At 34.2% G+C, this 22846-nt stretch overlaps 1 protein-coding gene across 1 annotated transcript; it reads left to right on the top strand.

Annotated features, from left to right (window-relative positions):
- Nucleotides 1-2635: 2635 nt before the first annotated feature.
- LOC132745640 (uncharacterized) lies at nt 2636-4070 on the top strand. Its single transcript, XM_060734588.1, has 3 exons — nt 2636-2894; nt 3188-3281; nt 3628-4070. Exons 1-3 carry the CDS (start codon nt 2651-2653, stop codon nt 3848-3850), a joined length of 561 nt encoding a protein of 186 aa, XP_060590571.1. The 5' UTR covers nt 2636-2650; the 3' UTR covers nt 3851-4070.
- Nucleotides 4071-22846: the final 18776 nt, after the last annotated feature.

Genomic DNA, 22846 nt, shown 5'->3' with positions numbered 1-22846 from the left:
ACACACAAAATATCTTCTAAAAACAAGCTTTTCATGGTGAGGTCACTGTGACCTTTACCTTTGACCTACTGACCCCAAAATCAATAGGGGTCATCTACTAGTCATGACCAACCTCCACACCATATATGAGGACCATCAGCCAAAGCATTGTCTAGTTATTGAGCATAAATGGCATGGTCTAGGGACCGACCGACCGACATGGGCAAAGCAATATACCCCCACTTCTTCGAAAGGGGGCATAATAACTTATTTGTTTTACTTTTTTATCGTTGGTACCGGTTGCCCATTATGACCAACGTCCCCTGAAGATTGTTAGTATATTATTTTTCGGGGGATAGTGCATGATACAGAAGACGCCTCGTTCCAGAGGCGACCCTGGTTCGTGTAAAGCACCAGTACAATGCACCTCGGTTTAACTTATTTTTTTCCCTTTTAATAGTAAGGGAGATAGACTGTATCCAACAATCAACTCATTTTCAAATACATGTACATTTTTTAAACTTTTTTAACAATCTCACAAGCATCCCGCTAGAGTCCCGGTGGTCGGTCGGGTGATCCAGGAACGACCGGGGTACGTCCGTAACTCTGTCGGTAACGTCCGGGATGATCAAGAGCTCTGCCGGGGCTCTACCGGTGATTGTCGGCACTCTATCTGACCGTACCGGGGCTCTGCCGGGATCATCCGGGACTCTGCCGACATCATCCGGGGCTGTGCTAGCATGGATCTCAGCTTTTATGATCTCTTTGATCGAAGACTTAAAAGCGTTTCCAGAATATCGTGTTAGGTCATCCGTCGTCCACTTACTATCTGCATTATCCGTAGTTTCAACTGGACTCTGCATGGATGGCCCGGAGTTCATCCTGGTTGGTATAAGTATGGAAATTGGGTATCGCCGTAGTGCTACCGGGGTTATTGAGACGGCAACAATATTTTCATCCCGGATCTCTGGTGAGAACGCTACTTAAATCGGTACTTTTAATCCCTATGGAAACCTTTATAACTGGCTGATGCATTACTGTTGATCATAGAAATAAGTGCAATTAACATATGAAAAGTTGAGACATTTATCATGTTTATCGTTAACCGATTTGGACATTTATGAGCACCTAATTTGTTGCGACATTTTTCGTTAATTTTTGGACATTTATCGTTAAAGGAGTTTTTGACATTTATCGGCGATTGAGACATTTATCGTCAATTTTTGGACATTTATCGTCGTTTGGACATTTTCGACGTTTGGACATATATCGGCGCTACACCATTCCCATTTTTTTAATATGTTAGAATGGAAATATTACTATAGTATAATCTAATAATGCACTGTGTATCGATTATCATCTAATTCTAAATATTATATTTTCGCAATAAAGACACGGTATTGTCAAAATCATGAAAGAAACTTAAATAAAAACTTTAATTAACTGAAAGAAAAACTGCAATGGGGGATATTTGCACCGATCTCAACTCGGCACGTGCGGGTCAACAAGTACAACAGTAGCTACTAAGTTGAACAAGTGTATGGAATAAATGTTTGTGCTTGGCACGCAACGTCACATATGGTTTCAGATAACATATGAAGTCTACATGATTTTATATGATGTTTTATTAATTAACTTTCTAAATATCAAGCGAGAATCTGGCCTATTTGGTCGCTTTATACTATGTAGACCTCATTAATAAATTTAAGACTAGGTCAGTACGGGGTATTGAAATACGCGACCATTACGAGATTCGACCAATCAAACTTAAGAATTAGCTTGGCTTTATACAAGATGTGTTTTTTTTTAAAGTTTATAACGCCATTTTTGAAACTCTGAACTTTTTTTGCACTTTGTATTCTTCACTAAAAGTGGCGGCTCTTTGAATATGAATGTGAACTATGGTAAACGTAACCGCATTGATCACGTGCGAAGTTTTTATAATCTGAGTAGAAGAACTTAAATATGACCAATATAGAAAATTAATCAAATTCAGGTTTTAGTATAATGTTAAGAAAGTAGTATAGTGTTTCGCTGTAATATTTCGCAATTCACAGTTGAAAGAAAAAAGAAATAGGCTTTTAAAATTTCCTTTTGAACAAAAGTTATGATACGTCTTCTATTAAAACTGAAAAATGTTGCATATTTTGTCAATTAATATAGCTGTTATACACTGAAGTGTTAGTGTCATCGATTGAAAATACTAAAATTGTCTAATTATGGTCGTTGGTAGGGTTAAACCCACAATTCTTCGGAAGAGTGTCGTGTGTTGGTGAGCCATGCAGTTTAATGAGGATAATTTTAAGATAATCTTTTGATAGAAAAGGAAAATAAAAACGAATCATTGAGTGAAAAAAGCATGTTTTATATAATACAATAATGTTATTTTTTATAAGCTTGCAGTCAAAAAAAGTGTTACTATTTTTATTTATTCATCTTCATTTTTCAGTCAGAAGAAAGCACGTTTCTTGTTCTTTTCTTCTTATCTCTTTATCACAATATTGTCATCATATTGAATGTTACACCTAATCAGTTGATCTAATTAGAAGTATGTAACGTAATACATTGTAGATAATCTCTAAAAGTGTTCAATTAACCCGATTCAATGAATAATTAACATGGAAAAGCGCATAAAATATCTGAATTGGGCTGTTTAGAATTATTAAGTAGAATGTACTTCGCACGATGTATTTACAATGTTCGTTTAATTTTGCTATTATTTATTTCAGCAACCTGTTCAAAACCTGCATTGAATACCAACTCCTACACATTAACGGAAGAAAAATCGTCTTACCAGGTCAACGAAACCTACGAAATTTACTGCGTTCCTGGTTACGTCAGTTCCGGCGGAAGTGATCTGATTTGTGGTACTTCCGGTTCATGGTCAATACCTTCACCAGAATGCACTCCTTCCGGTAAATATGTTACATGCAATTAAAATCCAACAGAATTGTTTTGTTGTTACAGATTAGATACCATTCGTTCGTTTAATATTTAACCGATATCTGAAATATCAAACGTTCATAAATTATGCGCAATCAAGTCATGGACAAAAAGGAAATCTGTCGGCCGTACTTTTCAAAAAAAGCAATCGTTTTCCATGCTCCTTTTTTCAAGTTACATAAAATGATTATTATGGAAATTATATCATTCACTTATAATGGCATTAATAAATATAGATTACTACATAATAACTTGTTTATTTTAGAGGGCACTTATCCGTGGTGGATGTTGTTGGTCGCTGTACTACTGGTAATACTTTTGGTTTCATGTATTCTGCCGAGATTTTTGCAGTGTTGCTTGTAAGTTTTGTCATTCTTTTCCTGTTCTATATTTTATTGATCTTCCCCATATGATTAAAGATTTGAAGTTAAGATTGGTTAAGTATTTCTCAGAATGCATTCTTGGTAAGCGGCTATCGGCTTTGTTCTTCCATTTATCTACACAAAATGTTCATGAAAGCAATGTCAGTCTCTTATGTTAGGTTTTAAGTATGTAAGAAGACAACTTCCGTGTAGCTATTGACACCTGAAATAGTTTCATTATGATAAACTGCGTAATATTTTACAGGTATTTCATTATAATAGTAGAGGTACAGAATAGATTTGATTTATAAATGATGTTTGAAAATATTATATTGACATTTAGATCAAAGGGTAAGAAGAAACAGGGAGGTGAGTCCAGGGACTTGGAGCAAAACAACGACAACTATGACGATTATGATGACGACGATGACGATGACAGAGGGGATTCGCCCGTACCCAATTTCGGAAAACACAAGAAAATGACAAACATTGAATATATGTCCAAGCTTCACGAAGACGCAGATCGAAAGACGCTTAAACGCGCGGCTAAAAATTCAACATTTTAACAGAACGCTTAAGAACGCTTGTTTATACCAAAGAAAGTATTCATTTAGGATTGTAGAGTACTTAGGGTGCTACAGTGAGATGGCGAATATATTCTCGAGAAATCTTCGAAACCATTCCTGAAATTATTGTCTGAAAATTTCAGTTTATTCCAAATAGTGTCTTTTGTTGTTAGACAGTGCATTTGTCATCAGATCACCACAGTTCATTAATTCTATAAAATTAATTGTTAATTGACACTTAATTCAACCCAAATACATTAGAATGTTGCTGTACAATTAAGCCTGTATAATGTTTGTATTGTGTTTTGTAAATCTTGGATATTTAAAGTTCTAACAATCACTTTATCTCACTTACTTGAGTCTCATCACAGTTTTGGCTGGAACTTTAATGAAGTTCAGTTTAACCTAGAAAGTATGTTGAAAAATAGCTGAATGATCGCTGTAAAAAAGGTAGGCATCTAGTGACCGCTATCTTATTTATACGGAAGAAACAGGAGAATAACAAGAATTAGGTGCACTGTAAATCTATGTTCTTTTCTTCCTGAATGATTTCCATGGCAACATCTCGAGATATTTGTGAAAATGTAATACATGTACATATATTAACGGTATGGGAACATAATTTCATAGTTTTGAATTAGGGATATTTGATATTAAAAACAACATCATGTCAAAGGTGAAAGGTGAGGTTCTTAAGAAAGATCTTTTACTTTGTATGCCGAAGATCAAATTGAAAAAAATGAAAAATAAAAATTGAAATTCATCCTGTATCCGAGAGAAATGTAAGATTTCATTATGTTCATTAATTGTTAGTTTTAGATTCACTTACTTCTTAGTTTCGAAAAGTCAAGACAACGAGTTCATTATGACCATTTATATCGTTTACATTTGTAAACATGCACGGTATTCACGTACATTTTATTTGACGTATCTTTACTTTTCAGTAAATTGTTGCCATTGAATTGTTTAATTAATAGTAGTAACACCATCATTTATTCTTTGATGATATTTACAAATGTAATGAGAATGTCAGGAATATCAACCAGAGGGGGTCACAACATTTTGTATAGGGGTAATGCTTATTCCAGAGAGATTTTGGCATTTTACTAGTTTTCAGGGTGGCGGGTCACGAGTTAAACATTTGCTTGATTACTGTAAAAACGTAAGCTCATATTCGGACCTTGATGTTATATTTGTTATATTACATAAATAATCCTCCTTGCCGCGCATGTTATAACAGGAATAAGCGTTTCGTTAAGCAAACTTCCTTTCATCCGGGATTCAATTATAGCACGTAGGTGTATATATAGAATCTATGCTATTTTTGGTGGTGAAACTTTTTTTGTCATGTCATAGTAAGCACTTTTCTCTCGGGAGTCAACAGTAAAATATCAATCTATCGCAATGATTGTCCTGTTTCTATAAATGCTAACACATTATGCTAGATATAATGATGTTTTTGTTCTGTTATAACATTAGAACTACCCGAGTTTTTATTTCCAGGGACTGCGATATCAACATGGGAATATGCAGTGAAGAGCCTTGGCCTAGCTAGCTCTTTACTGATGGTATACACAGGATATTGTCGTAATGACGCGTTAAAGAATAAACAAGACATTGTTATCATTTATATTTCTCATGATGTATAACTTTTGTTTTTGTTGCCGACCCCATTTTGATTTCAAACAGAACATCATTAATTTTCTTTGTTATGATAACTGGTCCTTTCCAAATAAAAGGTTCAATCTTCTTACTCCTACCTTTCACTTTATATTTCTAAATATATATTATTAACCCTATCTTTTTAAATATTGTATAGTATTTCAGGTTCGACTATTGTTTTCCTCAACACTGGTTTGCCTTGGACATCTCAATACTTATATTGTAAGCGTCATCATCCTGTTATAGTCGACGTACATGTATAATTGAGACAAAACCAACATAATGGGTTTGCAACCAGCATGGATCCAGGATCTATGCTATTCGCTATCAGTTACACTACTTGTTATATAGTGTTTGTAAGCGAACAACATGGATCCTGATCAGACTGCGCAGATGCGCAGGCTGGTCTGGATCCATGCTTGTCGCAAACGCATTATGTTGGTTTTGTCGTGATGCGGCTCAATTATAAGTATATGCTAAAAAGAAATTATTTGAATTTTACTAAAGTTCATGCATATACAATGATGCAAATCACCTTTTATAAAAAAGTGATAACATAACATTAATCCAGTCATCTATAGTTTGTACTAATGTTAAATGAAATACAATGATATTCAGTTATAACTTTTATATTATTGTAAATGTCCTAATAAAAACACGTTTTTGTTATTTATGTGATTATTCCTGAACATTTGCAGAAAAAGAAACAAAAGTTACATTTCAAAATTGATGATATTTCATCTGTAATAATTAGATGTATTTTAATACTGTTTTTGGAATAAAACATCGTAGATATGCATTCATGTGGTTTGTGTCTTCTCTCGAGCTGGATGGTTCACTACGGAAGCCCATTGAGGCCGTTTTGAGTAAGAAGTTAGAACTAAGGTGTTAGATATTAGAACTTATGTCTTAGTTCTTAGAACAAGAGGTTCCGTATAGGCGGGAAAACGCCATATTGAATGCAAGATAGACATGAAGATGTATGTGAGGTAAACTTCTTATTATATTTCTTTAATATATATTTGTTTTTAAGAATTGCATAGATATAGCTATTATGTTAAAAGATTGGGTGGTCTTATCTGTATAACTTAAAAAGCGTTGTGAAAAGCAACAAATTTCAAAAGGAGGCAAAGGAGGCTTTTTAGCCAATTGTAGCTATTTTAGCCAAACCTTGCCAGAAAAAAGACCTACGAAGAGGGACACAAGCGTCAAAACAGATATCTTTTGCCCTACTTAATGTGTAATTCCCCAACTTTGGAACAGTATTTAAAATTGTGTAATTGTCAGTTTGGTTGGTTTCGTAATGTGAACAAAAATAATTTGATTATTTTTCCAATTGCAGAATCTTCTTTATTCCTTTCAGGACGACGAAAATGGTGTCTTCATGGGTATGGATGTTTTTAATTGGCTGTTATACCAGAATCTAGTGTTGTGATCATGGTTTAAGCTGTCATTCTCAGAGGGGCACATTTAACAAGATTAGAACGATTACAAATTACTTATTCATAGTTTATTTTACAAGGCTAACAATCATGTCCGACGCAAAACACGTACACCTATAAGGACTAAGTAAGGGACCCCATTATTGTAGTAATCCTGAGGAGTGTCAAGTGTTTAGGTTTCGATCAATGTTGCACAAATTAGAGACTGACTACCGGTGTCAATGTCTAGGGATTCTGCAATGAGGCTAATGCCACAATTCGATCCCGAAGGAACTAATAAACGCAAAGCCACTGATCATCTCAGCGAAGATATGTCTCAAAAGGCCCTGACATTGGCATGTAAATTGTTACGAAAAGTTGAATACATATGGATCCTGCATCCACGGAGCGATAGACGGGTACAGTCGACGCATTTTATGCCTCGAAGTATCAAACAGCAACAAATCACCTGCAACGATAGCTTCATATTTCATTGACACATTAAACGAATAAGGCACTTTACAGAAATGTTTATCAAAATTCTTAGTTCATTGTTCTGGTTTAATTTCAAGTTCAAATGTATGTTTTGAATATATGAAGGATTAAGAAACGCTTTATTTTCTTAATCATTTAACAAAACGTTTAAAAATACGTATTTTGTTAACTCTTTATTCTCTATATTTTATTTCATCTGAACCATGCTTAAGAACAAACATTGTACACTTTGCAGCCTTGGCTTGGATTTTCTTCAATATGAGGGAACTTTGTTAGAACTAGATTTTATTGGATTTTTACCATAAAATTAGATTTGTTTTACCTTTTTGTCTAATGGTTTCTCTGAGTTCAAAAGAACTTCTTTTTTCTATAAATAGTCGATGTAGACCTACATATTGTTACGAAGTTCATTTCGTCCGAACATCATGACACTTTTTATAACTCCGGAAACCACGTTAATATTTGTTGACAGTTATCATATCTATTCTGATTTATTAACATATGTATAATACTTGATGTTTACGCCAGTTTGCCCATTTGTAATCCCTTATTTATTGCTGCATAACTCATCAAACTTGTGCCATGCCTTGTGTTTAATCCATTATTAGTTGGTACTGATTAGAATTCCAGATGGAGACGTAGAATATGTTCTGTATTTAATCGAGTTAAGATGGAGACAATGTGACGTCATCAAATAGATCACATGACCCATCTGGGTACTCAGTGACGTCATTATATGCAGTCACGTTACTGTTTCAAGGGTCATGTGACCTTTTCCTATAAATACCCCAGATTTTCCCTTGAACTTGGTCAATTGTATTGTCCGCTTTACAGACGCAACCTCTATACACAATGTCTTATAGAAAATATCCATCTGGAGAGGTAGTACCCAGAATCATTTAATAAATATATTTCACTTAATATAATAACTATTATAAACGTATAAATTACAAGTATTTATAAACTTGTACAGAATCTTTATCTATGTAACCAAGGTAAACAAACCCAACTGGAGTGGTTTCCGGATATGTACCCATTTTGACTACATGTATTATTTATATTACTGTTGACTGTGTTTACATGAATGAATGATGTTGATGATGAATAAATGAGATGTTAAACTAACTACTGGCTTTCTCCTGATACAACATACCCTGACTATTGAATACCTATAGAAGTGAAGCTATAGTGATCTACCCGCTATATAGGCCTATATCCTGAGAAGTATAAATTGTTACCCGGGGACTAGCAGGCTCTCCCCGGTCCGGGAAACGTAACAATATATCATTAATCTTTACCAACAGAGCTGTAAGTATTAATTATTTATTGAGTGTGCACGGGGGTATGCTATTGACAAGTTCTTGTTGAAATTGTGATATTCTTTTGTGATAAATGAGATAAGTGTCTTGTATCATGTTTTGCAGTTCACTGTAACTTGAATAAAGTTTTATGTATTGAGAACGGAGTTATCTTTCCTTCTTTTAGCTATTTCAAACCCGACTTTTTTAAGTTCTAATGTCTAAGTTCTAATTACTAAGTTCTAATTACTAAGTTCTAATGTCTAAGTTCTAATAACTAAGTTCTAATAACTAAGTTCTGATGTCTAAGTTCTAATGTCTAAGTTCTAATGTCTAAGTTTTAATATCCAAGTTCTAAGATAGAATTATGCCCCTTTGCCACCTTAGGGATTTGTAGCAAATGGCGATTTTTTTCTATACTATAAAAGACAAATGCTTGTCCTTTAATATACTTATACATGTACTTATATCATGGTAGCCCCAATCAGTAACAAACCGCTGATAATTTCATCAAATATTAATACAGAATTGCATTTCGTTAAAATTAAGGCAATGATTATCTTTTAAGTGGCTACAGTGATCTTGAATTAGTAGAAATGGAAAACACGGAAGGATTGATCGCTGATGCAAAGTGCACATACATGTAATTAAAAAGCAAAATAAACACAGAATTTGATCGGACAATTTAATGAAGGACGTTCCCTATAAACAGTTCTCTTGAAACAGTTCAATAGGTTTTTCAACAATATTCCTGGCATCATTTAGCACACAAGATATTTTTAGGACACACAGGTTGAAGGATCTCAAATCACATAAATCTTATGTTAAAATTAAAATATATAATAATCAATAAAATCAATATAATAATTTATAAATATTATGATTTATAATTGATAATTATGAATGCCAACACGAAACAATATTGCATGTTCATTGTAAGTCATTGTAAAAATGTTCCACGATCATCTGTAAAAATTCAAGTTTCTCGGTTACAATTAGGCCCTTTAAGTGATCTATAAAGTTCTGCCATATCTTTATGTCTTCTTGATCAACACGATGACCACAGTTATGCCCAACATAGATTCCAGGTACAAAATGCATTATATCAGGTCTTCCACAAGGTATTTCAAAATTCTTTTGGGTTTAGCTTGTCATGTAGAGTTCTGCTTGGATCAAATCCATAAACATTATTTTATACATTCAATGTGTACACGATTTGTTATATCCAATAATTGAAATCAATAAGCTCCTTGAAAAATGAAATCCGCCGATAGATACGAATTAATCCCTACTAGGATTCTAAACGCTGATTTGCTACACTCTTTCCATATATAAAACTGTTCAAACCTGCTACGCTTTAAGCAGACAAAAAATGTTGAAGCAATGCTAGCGTTGAATTTTCAGCTCCTCAAATGTCTCTGCGTAGTATGACACTATCATTGCCGGCGAGTTGTTGCTGTTTGATACTGTTTGAGCCATAAAATTAGTCGACTGTACAGATCGCTCCGAGGATGCAGAATCAACATGGCTTGAACTGGTCGTAACCATTTACATGCCATACAAAGTTGATCAGTTCTAGTCTTGTTAAATGCGCCCCTCCGAAAATGACAGCTTAATCTGTGATTACAGCACTTGTTACTGCTGTATTAACAGACACCCAAATTCCAAACCTCCATGCTAGTTAAGAGTCCATTTTAATCTGCAATAGAAAAAAATAATCAAATTATTTTAATACACATTAGAAAACCGACATTTTTTAATTATTATAAACTATTAGAAGCACAATTTCAAATACTGTTTCAAATTTCATAATTGGGGAATACGTAAATGCAGTCAACAGATATATCAGTTTCAAAGCTTGTTTTCCTTATCGAAGATTTTTTTGGTAGCCAGGTTCGGTAAAAATAGCTAGAACTGGGTAAAAATAGCTACTGATGGAGTTGATTTGTCCTAGCTTGATAAAGATAGATTGGTCGACCTTTGTCTCCTGTTGTTTTTATCCGGTCCTTATATGTACAGTGAGTTGGCCAATAACGGATCACTAGTGAAACTTTAAGTGTTTATGAACGAATGATTTTTAAATTCTTAAATAAATGTATGTAGATTTGAAGTATTTTTGTTCTTTTACTGTATACTTCTTGTGGATTTGTATTTTGAATGCATCATGGTGCATTTACCCTTTTCAAACATCTAGTAAACATGCCAATAACGGGTCAAATCAGCCATTAGCGGATCTTGTGACATACGAATGGGGGATTGTCTCAAAATACGAATTTTCTGTCCAATTCGTCCTGAACAAAGAAAATATTGCACAAATATATGTCACCCCTGAATATCAGAGTGTAAATGGAGTAAAGAATTCAAGAGGCAACTGAATGATTGTGGTTAACATAGTAATGTTATGATTGTAATAATGGTGAACAAGATATTTGTGTAGGCAGCCACCACAAGACAAATGCTGGTTGACATTATAATAAATACATATTCATTTTTTTTTTTCAGGATTACAGGGGACATAGCTATCAGAGGAGACAGCTCCACTCGACTAATCAATTACTGGATGCAATATTTAATGGAAGACAAGACTATGGACAAAATTATCATATTTACGATTTATGATTACGGGAATAGTTTTGTCAGAGTTATCAACCTTGTCACATAAGATGTGGTTGATAATAAGGAACATTAATTATGATTTGAAGTTTGAAATTGATGCTTAAAGAAAAAAAAAATATATGTAAAAATTATTTTACTGTAAAATTATTGCACAAAAATTTTAAACTGAAATCAGGACACAGACGCTGGGTGAGGACAAGTCTCAATATATATGTCATATAGATAACTGAATATGAAAAAATATGTTCTTTGTATCTGATTTATTTAAAAACAATGATTTATGATGTCATATTTAGTTTGGAAAAAAAGGATACCTACGTACATGTAGCCTGTAACAGTATTTTACTGTTGCAGCTGTTTATACTGCATAAAATACTTTTTTTGGCATGGACTGCATAATTCAGTTGTAATATTAACATACATCATTTAAACTTTATTTATTTATTTCTTTGGTCTACAAACTAAAATTTTGTAAAAAAAATATTTTCTATAGCAGGTTGTATAACTTTGAGGCGGTCCCTTCCTATAAAATTGCATGATCCGCTATTGGGTAACTCGGTGCAATTCATTTGAATAGCGCTATCAAAATAATTTCTCAAGTATTTTTTAAACGGTTGGTGTTGCAGGTAGTTAACATATTGGGCATCAAATATCAACCAGCTTTGATCCAATATCTTTCGAGTTTTTATGATATATAAGGCAACAATTTCAAATATGCGTTGTCAACGGCGCTAAATTTCACGAGAAACGGAAACGCTTGGTTAAGCATCTGAGTGAATCTGATATGAATTACACGGATGTTTACATTTTTTCCGCTGTCAAGTAGCTAACATCCTAATGCACATGCCTGTTAGGTAAAAACATTTATAAGCTCAAAACTGTCAGAAGAATATTTCGTTAAATCACTGACTGATCCGTTATTGGCTATGATCCGCTATAGGCTAACTCACTGTAATAACTTAATCTTTTAACGTTCTAGATATTCTTTAAATTAAAAAATAGAATTAACAAAAAGTATAATAAAAAGTTTATCTCACATCTTGTCTATCTTGCAGTTAATATGGCGTTTTCCCGCCTATATGGAACCTCTAAGTTCGAAGAGCTAAGTTCTAAGATCTAAGTTCTTAGACCTAACATCTAAGTTCTAACTTCTAACTCAAAATGGCCTCAATGGGCTTCCGTAGTTCACAGCTTCAAATATGACCTCGGATTCTCTTTAATAAACGTGTGTCCGTGATTCATACACATTTACTTTTTATTGCATATAGTACGGACGCCCATTGAGGCCATTTTGAGTTAGAAGTTAGAACTTAGATGTTAGATCTTAGAACTTAGATCTTAGAACTTAGGTCTTAGCTCTTAGAACCTAGAGGTTCCGTAAAGGCGGGAAAACGCCATATTGACTGCAAGATAGACATGAAGATGTATGTGAGGTAAACTTGTAATTATATTACTTTAATTATATTTTTTGTTTTTAAGAATTGCAGAGATATAGCTATTACATTAAAAGATTAGGTGAATTTATATGTATAATTTAAAAAGCGTGGTAAAAACAACAAATTTCAAAAGGAGGCAAAGGAGGCTTCTTAGCCCATTGTAGCTATTATACCCAAACATTGCAACAAAAAACACCTACGACGAGGGACACAAGCGTCAAAACTGATATATATTGCCTGTCTTAGAGTGTAATTCCCCACCTTTTGAACAGAATTTAAAATTTTGTAACTGTCAGTTTTGTTGGTTTCGTAATGTGTACAAAAATAATTTGATTATTTTTCCTATTGCAGAATCTTCTTTATTCCTTTCAGGACAACGAAAATGGTGTCTACATGGGCATGGATGTTTGGCATTGGCTGTTATAACACCAGTATCTAGTGTTGTGATCATGGATTTAGCTGTCATTCTCAGGGGCACACTTAACAATTTTGAGAACTGATTACAAATTACTTATTCATAGTTTATTTTACAAGGCTAACAATCTTGTCTGACGCAAAACACGTACACCTATAAGGACGAAGTAAGGGACCCAATTATTGAAGGAATCCTGAGGAGTGTCAAGTGTTTAGGTTTCGATCGATGTTGCACAAATTAAAGCCTGACTACCAGTTGCAATGTCTATGGATTCTGTAATGAGGCTAATGCCACAAATCGATCCCGAAGGAACTAATGAACACAAAGCCACAAATCATCTCGGCGAAGATATGTGTCATCTAAATTGTTACGAAAAGTGAAAGCCATATGGATTCTGCATCCAGGGAGCGATCGACGGGTACAATCGACCCATTTTATGTCTCGAAGTATCAAACAGTAACAACTCCCCGCAATGATAGCGTCATACTTCATTGAAACATTAAACAAAGGCATTTTACAGAAATGTTTATCAAAGTTCTTAGTTCATCGTTCTGGTTTAATTTTCAAGTTCATGTGCATGTATGTTTTGTATATAACTGAATTATTAAGAAACGCTATATTTTTCAAATCTTTTAGCAAAACTTTTAGAAATAAGTATTTTGTTAACTCTGTATTTTTTATGTTTTATTTCATCTGAACCATGCTTACAAGAACAACCATCGTACATTTAACAGCTTGGTTAAGAGTCTCTTCAATATAAGAGAAATTTGTTGGAACTAGATTTTATTGGATTTTACCTTAACTTTAGCATTTCTTGACATTTTGTCTCATGGTATTCCTGAGATCAAAGGAACATCTTTTTCCTATGAATAGTTGTTGTAGACCTACAGATATCATTGATCTTTACCATAAATATTATTGTAAAAGAGCTGAAGTATTAACTATTTCTTGGGTGTGCACGCACTCCACCGGTGTATGCCATTGACAAGTTCTTGTGATATTCTTGTTGGTGATAAGATTGTGGATATTCTTTTTTGTAATTAATGAGATAAGTGTCTTGTATCATGTTTTGCAGTTTACTGTAACTTGAATAAAGTTTAATGTTTGAGAACGGAGTTATCTTTCCTTCTTTTAGCTCTTTCAAAACCGATTTTTTAAGTTCTAATAACTAAAATTTGATGTATAAGTTCTAATAACTAAGTTTTAATCACTAAGTTCTAATCACTAAGTTCTAATCACTAAGCTCTAATCACTAAGTTCTAATGTCTAAGTTCTAATGTCTAAGTTCTAATGTCTAAGTTCTAAGAACTAAGTTCTAATGCCTAACTTCTAATATCTTAGTTCTAAGATATTTGGACCACGTTAAGGCCACTTTGGAGGTCCTTCACTGTACTTTGATTTAGTCTGACCGCATTGTTATACCTGTTGGCCCGCACATTTAAACATACGTTGTAACAAGTGCAAGAGCAGATGAATCGCGTGACATAAGTTGATATGGTTCTTCTGATGCTGATGCTTATTTGATAAAAAGGCCGACACAAAGAAATCCACCCCCCCCCCCCAAAAAAAAAAAAATAAAAAAACAATCAATAAATGTACTGCATATTAAACAAAAATACTTTTGCAATCTGTAATTTGCCTTGTCACTGAAATTTAAGGGAACATGCAACTACAGCCACAATAATGGCATGACGTTTTTTTTATAAAATCGCTATTAGTTCTTTCATAATCATTTGCACGCTTTACATCTAGTATGATAACTAGTTATGCAACAATTGCTTGATAAGCCATCATTCAGTACCCTGCAAATATGACGACCATATACTTTCTTTGTAAAATTATATTGTGCCTATTCAGTAATGCGATTCCTTTTGAATATAATGATGGCTCCAATTTGTAGTCAAGAGCAGGTCACACACACCATCGATCATTTGTGAAGAACACCTTAGGAAATTATATCAAATGGCATTTTTTCAATACTATATATTAAGACAAATCCTTGTATTTTAATATACTTATATATCATGGTAACCCCAATCAGTATCAAACCGCTGATGATTTCATCAAATATTAAAACAGAAGTGCACTTCGTTAAAATTAAGGCAATGGTTAACTTTAATTTAAGTGGTCATTGTAAAAATGTTCCACAATCATCTGTAAAAATTCAAGGTACGTTTAATGGCTATCAAAAACTTTCCGTTATTCGGCGACAACACTCGAACAAGTTTCTCGGTTTTAATGAGGCCCTTTAATAAAAAGTTTTGGCATATCTTTATGTCTTCTTGATCAACACGATGATCACAGTTATGCCCACCATAGATTCCAGGTACAAAATACATTATATCAGGTCTTCCGTAAAGTATTTCAATATTCTTTTGGATTTCGCTTGTCATGTAGAGTTCTGCTTGGATCAAGTCCATAATAAGACATTCCATATGTACACGATTTGTTATATCGAAACCTTGTTTACGAAGTAATACTTGCCAGGATTCTAAACGCTGATTTGCTACACTCTTTCCATGCATAAAATAGATAAATACAGAATCCTTAAAGAAAGCCCAACACGGCAAAATTGAAAATGTTGCAGGCTCGGTTCAAAACTGTTCAACCTTGCTACTCGTTATGTGCCGTTAAAGCTGGAATAAAGGTTGAAGCAATGCTAGCGTTGAATTTTCAATTCATATGCGTATTATGACGCTATCACTGCCGGCGAGTTGTCGCTGTTAGATCATATGATGGGTGGAATGTACAGATCGCTCCGAGGATGCACAATCAACATGGCTTTAACTTGTCATAACCATTTACATGCCACACAAAGTTAATCAGTTCTAGCCCTTCTGAGAATGACAGCTAAATCTTTTATTACAACACTTGTTAGTGGTGTAAAAACAAACAGCCAAAGTCCAAACCTCCACGCTAATTTAGAGTCCATTCTAATAATCAAGAAAAGGGATAAAGAAGATTCTGCAAAAGAAAAAATAACCAAATTATTTTAATAAACATAAGAAAATCAACATTTTTTAATTATTATAAAACTGTTAGTTACACAATTTTAAATACTTTTTTCAAATATGATAATTTGGGTTACAGGCAACAGATATATCAGTTTTAAAGCTTGTGTCCCTCATCGAAGATTTTTTTGGTAGCCAGGTTCGGCTAAAATAGCTAGAAATGGCTAAAATAGCTACTTACGGACTCATTTTTTCCCAGCTTGTTGAAGATAGCTTGGTCGACCTTTCTCTCCTTTTGAAATTGGTTGTTTTTACCTGGTCCTTATATATAAGATATAATCACCTAATCTTTTAACGTTCTAGCTATATCTCTGCAATTCTTTAAATAAAAAAATAGAAAAATAAAGAAATATATCAAAAAGTTTATCTCACATCTTCTTATCTATCTTGCAGTTAATATGGCGTTTTCCCGCCTATACGGAACATCTAAGTTCTAAGGGCTAAGACCTAAGGTTCTAAGATCTAACATCTAAGTTCTAACTTCTAACTAAAAACGGCCTCAATGGGCTTCCGTAATATAGAATACAATAACATATAATCTATAAATAGCTTTGAAATGTCATTCCCTGATTGGCTTAGAAGCAACTTTTTGTTAACAATAACATGTCAATATCAGAATATATATTTACGCAAGCTCTCTTGGCAACAGTGTTATGATATTGACAAAATGGCTGCGCCATATGAGCCTTGTCACGACAAAACCAACATAGTGCATCCGCGCAGCCTGATCAGGATCCATGCTGTTCGCTAACAAACCCTATTGCAAGTAAAGAAACTGATAGCGAACAGCATGGATCCTGATCAGACTGTGCGGATGCGGAGGCTGGTCTGGATCCATGCTGGTTGCAAACCCATTATGTTGGTTTTGTTGTGATACGACTCACATCGTTTGTTACTCTGACGCCCACGTCAATACAATGTAGAGACAAAATGGAAACTAAACCATTACAGACAAAAATACAATGTGTGCCTCCTCGTGAATAATTTACAATAATATTTAGCTAAATAGATTAGCACATTCAATCGCATATCGCCTTAGAATTCTTAGAGCCATTGAAATACTTAAGCTTACTAGTATTTATTTTGCATGATAGACGTTTTATTCATCTGATCATCATCCTTTAAAGGCCCAGTATGCCCCAGAAATGATTTTATTTCAATTTCTAAAAATAAAATTTGGTGTACTTTCGTAGTTTCCAAATGGATACTCATTGACCAAGTACCTGAAAAATCTCTTTCTTCTGTTGCATTTTTGCAATAAGTTCAGTCATAGTGATTTTATATTTTGTATGTTCAGTCAAAACACTATTTTGTATACATCTTGCTACTTCTTGACAAAGTATATCACACTAAGCGCTACTTTTCTCCAGGTAACAAGCAGCTAATTGCTTTTAAAAATATGTCATCGTAAGCTGCGGTCTCACTCCCGGCAGAGCCCAGGACCATCCGGTAAGTTACGCGGATGATCCGGGTGAAATCTTGTTGACAGTCACACGAACCCCGGCAGCAAAACGGTAATTCCCAAACTAACCACCCAGGATGCGCTCCAGATTTATCAAGGAAGAGCCCATGTGAAGCTACAGTTTTATGCCGGTGCTTCCCTGTTCGTTCCCGGATGACGCCGGAAGAGCTCCGGTAGATCCAGGCAGAGCCACGGTCGATCCAGGCAGATCCCCGGCAGAGCCCAGGACAATCCAGACAAAACCCCGGTGGAAAATGATTACATTGTAACATAATTTTATTAATATAATATCTATTGTTCCAGAATAGTAATTCATGATGATTTTCTGAAAATCCTAATGCAAGACTGTATGGGAGGAAATTGGAAGAGGGTTTTAATAATCATCCGCAAATTGTCGTGATTCTTTAAAAATGAAACGGGCACTGCCAGGGCTCTACCGGATCAACCGTAGCTCCATCGTCATCCTCCGAGCTCTGCCTTGCCATCCCCCGTGGCTCTGCCGGGATTCACCGGGGCTCTATCGTAGCTCTACCGCTATATCATACCCGGGATCATCCACGGTTTGTGACGACAGAGCTACGGTGCTTCTCCGGTGTAAACCCGGTCGTTCCCGGCAGAGCTAAGGATAAAGCCGGCAAAGTTTAACTTCCTGGATCATCCCGGACCACCCCGGTAAAATTAAATATTTTATTCCATCCGGGATCGAATGCCGGGTGTTCACGGATCATCCGGACGTTGCCGGCCAAAGTTACGGGATGTACCCGGTTGTTCCCGGTCGTACAACTGTCGTTCACGGGTCACCCCGACCGTCTACTGTAGCTTACGGAACTTCATGTTAGCCCTTTCTAAAACAGTAAACATTTATTCGTATCTGTGGCGTAAGTGCCTTTAAAGTGCCATTATGCATTTTTTCTTAACTGTTATAATGGTGATTGACCAGCAATTGATTGTGGAAAATATTTAAAATTAAAAAAAAAACATCTGCCCCATTTTGTTTATAAACTGAACTTTACAGGTAAATTCCAAAAATGGATTTTTTACAGAAATTCCCGTGGACTCTGTGGGTTATTTATCATTCAATGAAGTAAATTGTAAAATTAAAAGGAATCACGTCAAAATGTAAACTTACTTTGAATATCATCCTGTTCACTCGCTGTAAGTCATTTGATGGATACAATGTCACTTTAATGTACTATATACAGATACATTGTATGATGTGAAAGTTTGGCAACATATTTAACGTATTTTTAAGCGTTGTTTAAATATCCACGGGCATATGAAGCGGACAGGTGTTAACATTTTGCCGTAATTTTTTTTTCAAACGACCATACCGCGAAAAAAAAACTTACTAATTTATCTAATTAGCAAACCATATATTTTTACCAAATTAAAATACGTTTACGTTTACTAATTACTTATTAAATCTACATCTAGATTTTTACAGTCATCTGTCAGTATTGGATTTTATCAGAATGCTGAGTACAGTTCGCCATTTTTAATGTGTAAAGTACGCCATTTGTAATTGATAATTAGTGCCGACCTAATTGTGTCGTAGACCAGAAATAAGGTGGACTTTTCACATTTATTATCAAACATCTTTATAGTGAACATCAAACGAATCGTATCCCTGTGGTGAGATACGGGTTACATATACTCTTTGATCTTTTTGTCTTTTCAAGCTAAAAAAATGTGGAAACAAAGTGACCGCTCTCGTAAATCAGTTGTTACATAAAAGAACAGATAATAAAAAGTAGGATTTATTGTTATCAGCATGCTTTGTTGACTTTACATGAACTTTCATAATTATAAAACATGAATAGTTTTAGGCATCTAGCGAATTTTTGATTTATTGAAGTACATTGTACATGCATTTTTGATAAGCAAGTAGAAGCTGTTTTGTATAGGAGAGATTTACAAGCTACGTCACTGTTATTGCTATGTGTACCACGTGATACACATTTCCCAGAGGTCGACAAACGTTGTAAAAATGGCAGCTTCTGATAAGATGTATGCGGTAAAATTGACAGAAAATGATGTACCTGGGCTAAATTTCGCTCATTGAATATATCTGAGCATTCGTTGTTGAATTAACGAATGGTTACAATGTCGAGGATTAAAATTTGTCCGGAAAGAAACCAGAACTAATGAAGGTAAGATATAGATCTACACTTGAGTATTAAAGGTCATGTAGATCTACTCTGTATATATACTTTTCTTAATTAAATAAACATAAAGGGCATGTTTGAAATTAAATACTGTATGATATTTTTATTTATTATAGATAAAAAATTTTTGCCTGAAATAGGTTTATCCAAATTCATTTAGTGTTTATTAAACTTCTCATAAGTGTAATAGTTTTGACTCCTATAATTACAAGGGATAAACCCTAAATAATCAACACAGGTGGCAGGTCATAGATTTTATCTCTTTTAAAAATTCTTATGCAATTTAAAACCTTGGTGAGGGGATTTTGTTATTTTTGTTTTTTTGCCGTATAAAATTTTTAAGGGGGTCATTTACTTATTTTTTTTTCGATGCAAAGCCTGTTTTAAAGTTTGGGGGCAAAAATGACATTGGGGTTTAAATTGATGAGGGCAATTTTTTAAAAAAAAAAGCCCGGGAAGTATAAGCCAAATGCAAAAAAAAACCCGACAAAATTTCCCCTTTGCCCAAATGACGCGGATTTTCAATTCTTAAAATTTTATTTACAAATACCTTGTATTCACAATATTTTAAAAATTCCTTAAAAATAAATTAGAGACTATTTTAGGTGGATAAAAGTATAAAAATTAAAAAATTATCTGCATTGAAATTTATTTTTAAAGAAATAAAAGGCATACCCTACCAAATGTAAAACAACTCATTTGAGTCGGAGGAATGGCCGAATGACTGTTTGCATCACAGCTCAAAACAAAATTGTAGTAACGAAAACAAGTGGGAAAAATGTCATTATTAAGGCGATTACTCTGGGGTAAAAAACTCTTCCGGCCTGAAAGATTTTAAAAAATGGGAAAACAAATAGCAAAAGCCGGGTATCGGAAATCTAGATAAGAATAAAACTGTGGGAGTACAGGGACTGGATTAAGCCGAAATTCCCGACTTGATGAGCCTGATGGGATTGTCAAACAGATGGAAAGCTTACCCGTGTTTTTTTAAAAAAAAGTCCTCTGGTACTTTTAAAACACCCACCCCTATGAGTAGATGAATTGCAACCAAAAAAAGAGATATGCTCTTTGCTATACTGTTACAAGGAAAATGAAGTTTCAAGAAACCATGCTTTATTTTTATCAGGCACAAATGCAAATGGCAATTTGTGAGACTGATACATGTGATTTTATCGTCTGGTCACCAAAAGGCATAATTGTTGAAACAATCAAAACGAGATGTTGAATTTTTGGGAAAAAATACTTCCTAAAATGTTTGCTTTCCATAACAACATCCTTTTACCAAATATTTGGAAAATGTGGGTACTTCGTCGTCTTATGCCATGTGAACTAGCTTTAGTGTAAAAACTGAGAAACAGACATTGTGTAAATAGGTTTACAATGTTTTTTTTTAGTATATAGCATTCACTTTTTGTAAGATGTACACAATATATACATAAATCATATATACAAAAGTAACTTGATCAAGTAGTATAAAACTTTGTATTATATAATATTCAAGGTTTAAATGAATTATACAATCATACACTATTTGTAATTTTAATTAGTACTTTTTCATTTTATATTGAAAATATTCTATTTATGATTAATAAATATGTACATATGTTCCAGAAAACACTTTGTTTTTTCCCTTTATTTTACTTCACTAATGATTCCTGATAGTTAACAAGAAAGCCTATTATTTTTTTACAATCTGTGTAGCCATTGGTTTTGAAGCATAATGGCAAAGTTGTGCCAATTATCTTAAATTTTTTTCATGCGTTCAATCGCACGTTCCACGTGTATTCTCACACGTGCAATTCTTTTTGTCAGTATTTCTTCTTGTGGAGTTAATCTATCTCTACCACCTAAAATATGGAGGGATGTTCAATTCGATACTTTGTTTTTCTGCAAAATGTCTTTAATAAGGAATCCCCTGTCAGCTATTACTAAATCCCTGGTTCCAGAATTTCAGCAAACTTTGAGGAGATTACAATATCCCTGTCACTTTTGCTCCCTTCGTATACATCCGATAAAAAGGTTATTGCACCAGTGGGGGCAATGCCAACCAAACATTTTAAAGTTGTATGGTTTTTATATGATGAATACATATTTCCTTGTTCTGCGAAGTCACTTGAAGATTGCACAAATATCTCAAAACAATCGATAATTACCCGCACACTTTTAAATGACCTAAATGTGCAGGTAAATGTTCACGTATCAGGCTTTTTGATGGGAACATCCTTTTCCATAATGGTTCTATAGTCTTGTACAAAAACTGAATCCATGTGATAAAAATTCTGGAAACCATACTTGCACTTATCCCAAACCTGTAGGCCAAATCTTTGTTAGGAAATGTGTGTCGTAATTTCATCAAAGTAAGTAGAAATTGATTGTCAGCGGTAATTTTTTTTATTGTTTTTCCTTTTCTTTTTAATCCACCCCAAAATTTTAATTTATGAACAGATTCACCAAGAGACTTGTATAAATGATTGAATTGTTGAGGGGTAACTCCCGTGTAGAATTTAAATAACTTTGCATCAGTCTGAAGCTGATAGCAGGTGATTTTAGATTCAAGTTTTGTTGGTTTATCAGAATGCTTTTTCTGTTTTTTACTCAAAGCTACGAGGGTTGATCCAAAAATTCGTGGACACGCTGCATAAAACAAAAAGTAATAAAGCAAATCATATGAAATTCTAGTATCTTATTAAGTGAGCATATGTCGACAAATTCTCAAAATATTGTAAAGATTGTACAAGAATTAACGATTTTGCACCAGTTTATATACATAGACATGACAAAACGCGGCGCAGCTCACGACGTCACAAACGATGTTATGATATCATACCGTTTTGCCTTATAACTTTTCAAAGTATTCCCCTTTAACCCGCACACATTTTTCATAGCGGCGGACCGAGTCTCTAAATGTACTCGCATACCATTCTTGGCTGAATGATGACAGTATGCATTGGGTGGCTCCTCTCAACTCGTCCAGATTGTCAAAACGTTTCCCTCTCAACTCTTTCTTTAACCTGG

The sequence above is a fragment of the Ruditapes philippinarum genome, unplaced genomic scaffold (assembly GCF_026571515.1).
Source record: "Ruditapes philippinarum isolate M1 unplaced genomic scaffold, ASM2657151v2 ctg9711_1_1_1_1, whole genome shotgun sequence".
In the NCBI taxonomy this organism is placed as follows: Eukaryota; Metazoa; Mollusca; class Bivalvia; order Venerida; family Veneridae; genus Ruditapes; species Ruditapes philippinarum.
The sequence above is the reverse complement of the archived record's forward strand: the minus strand, read 5'-3'. Positions and strand labels throughout refer to the sequence as shown.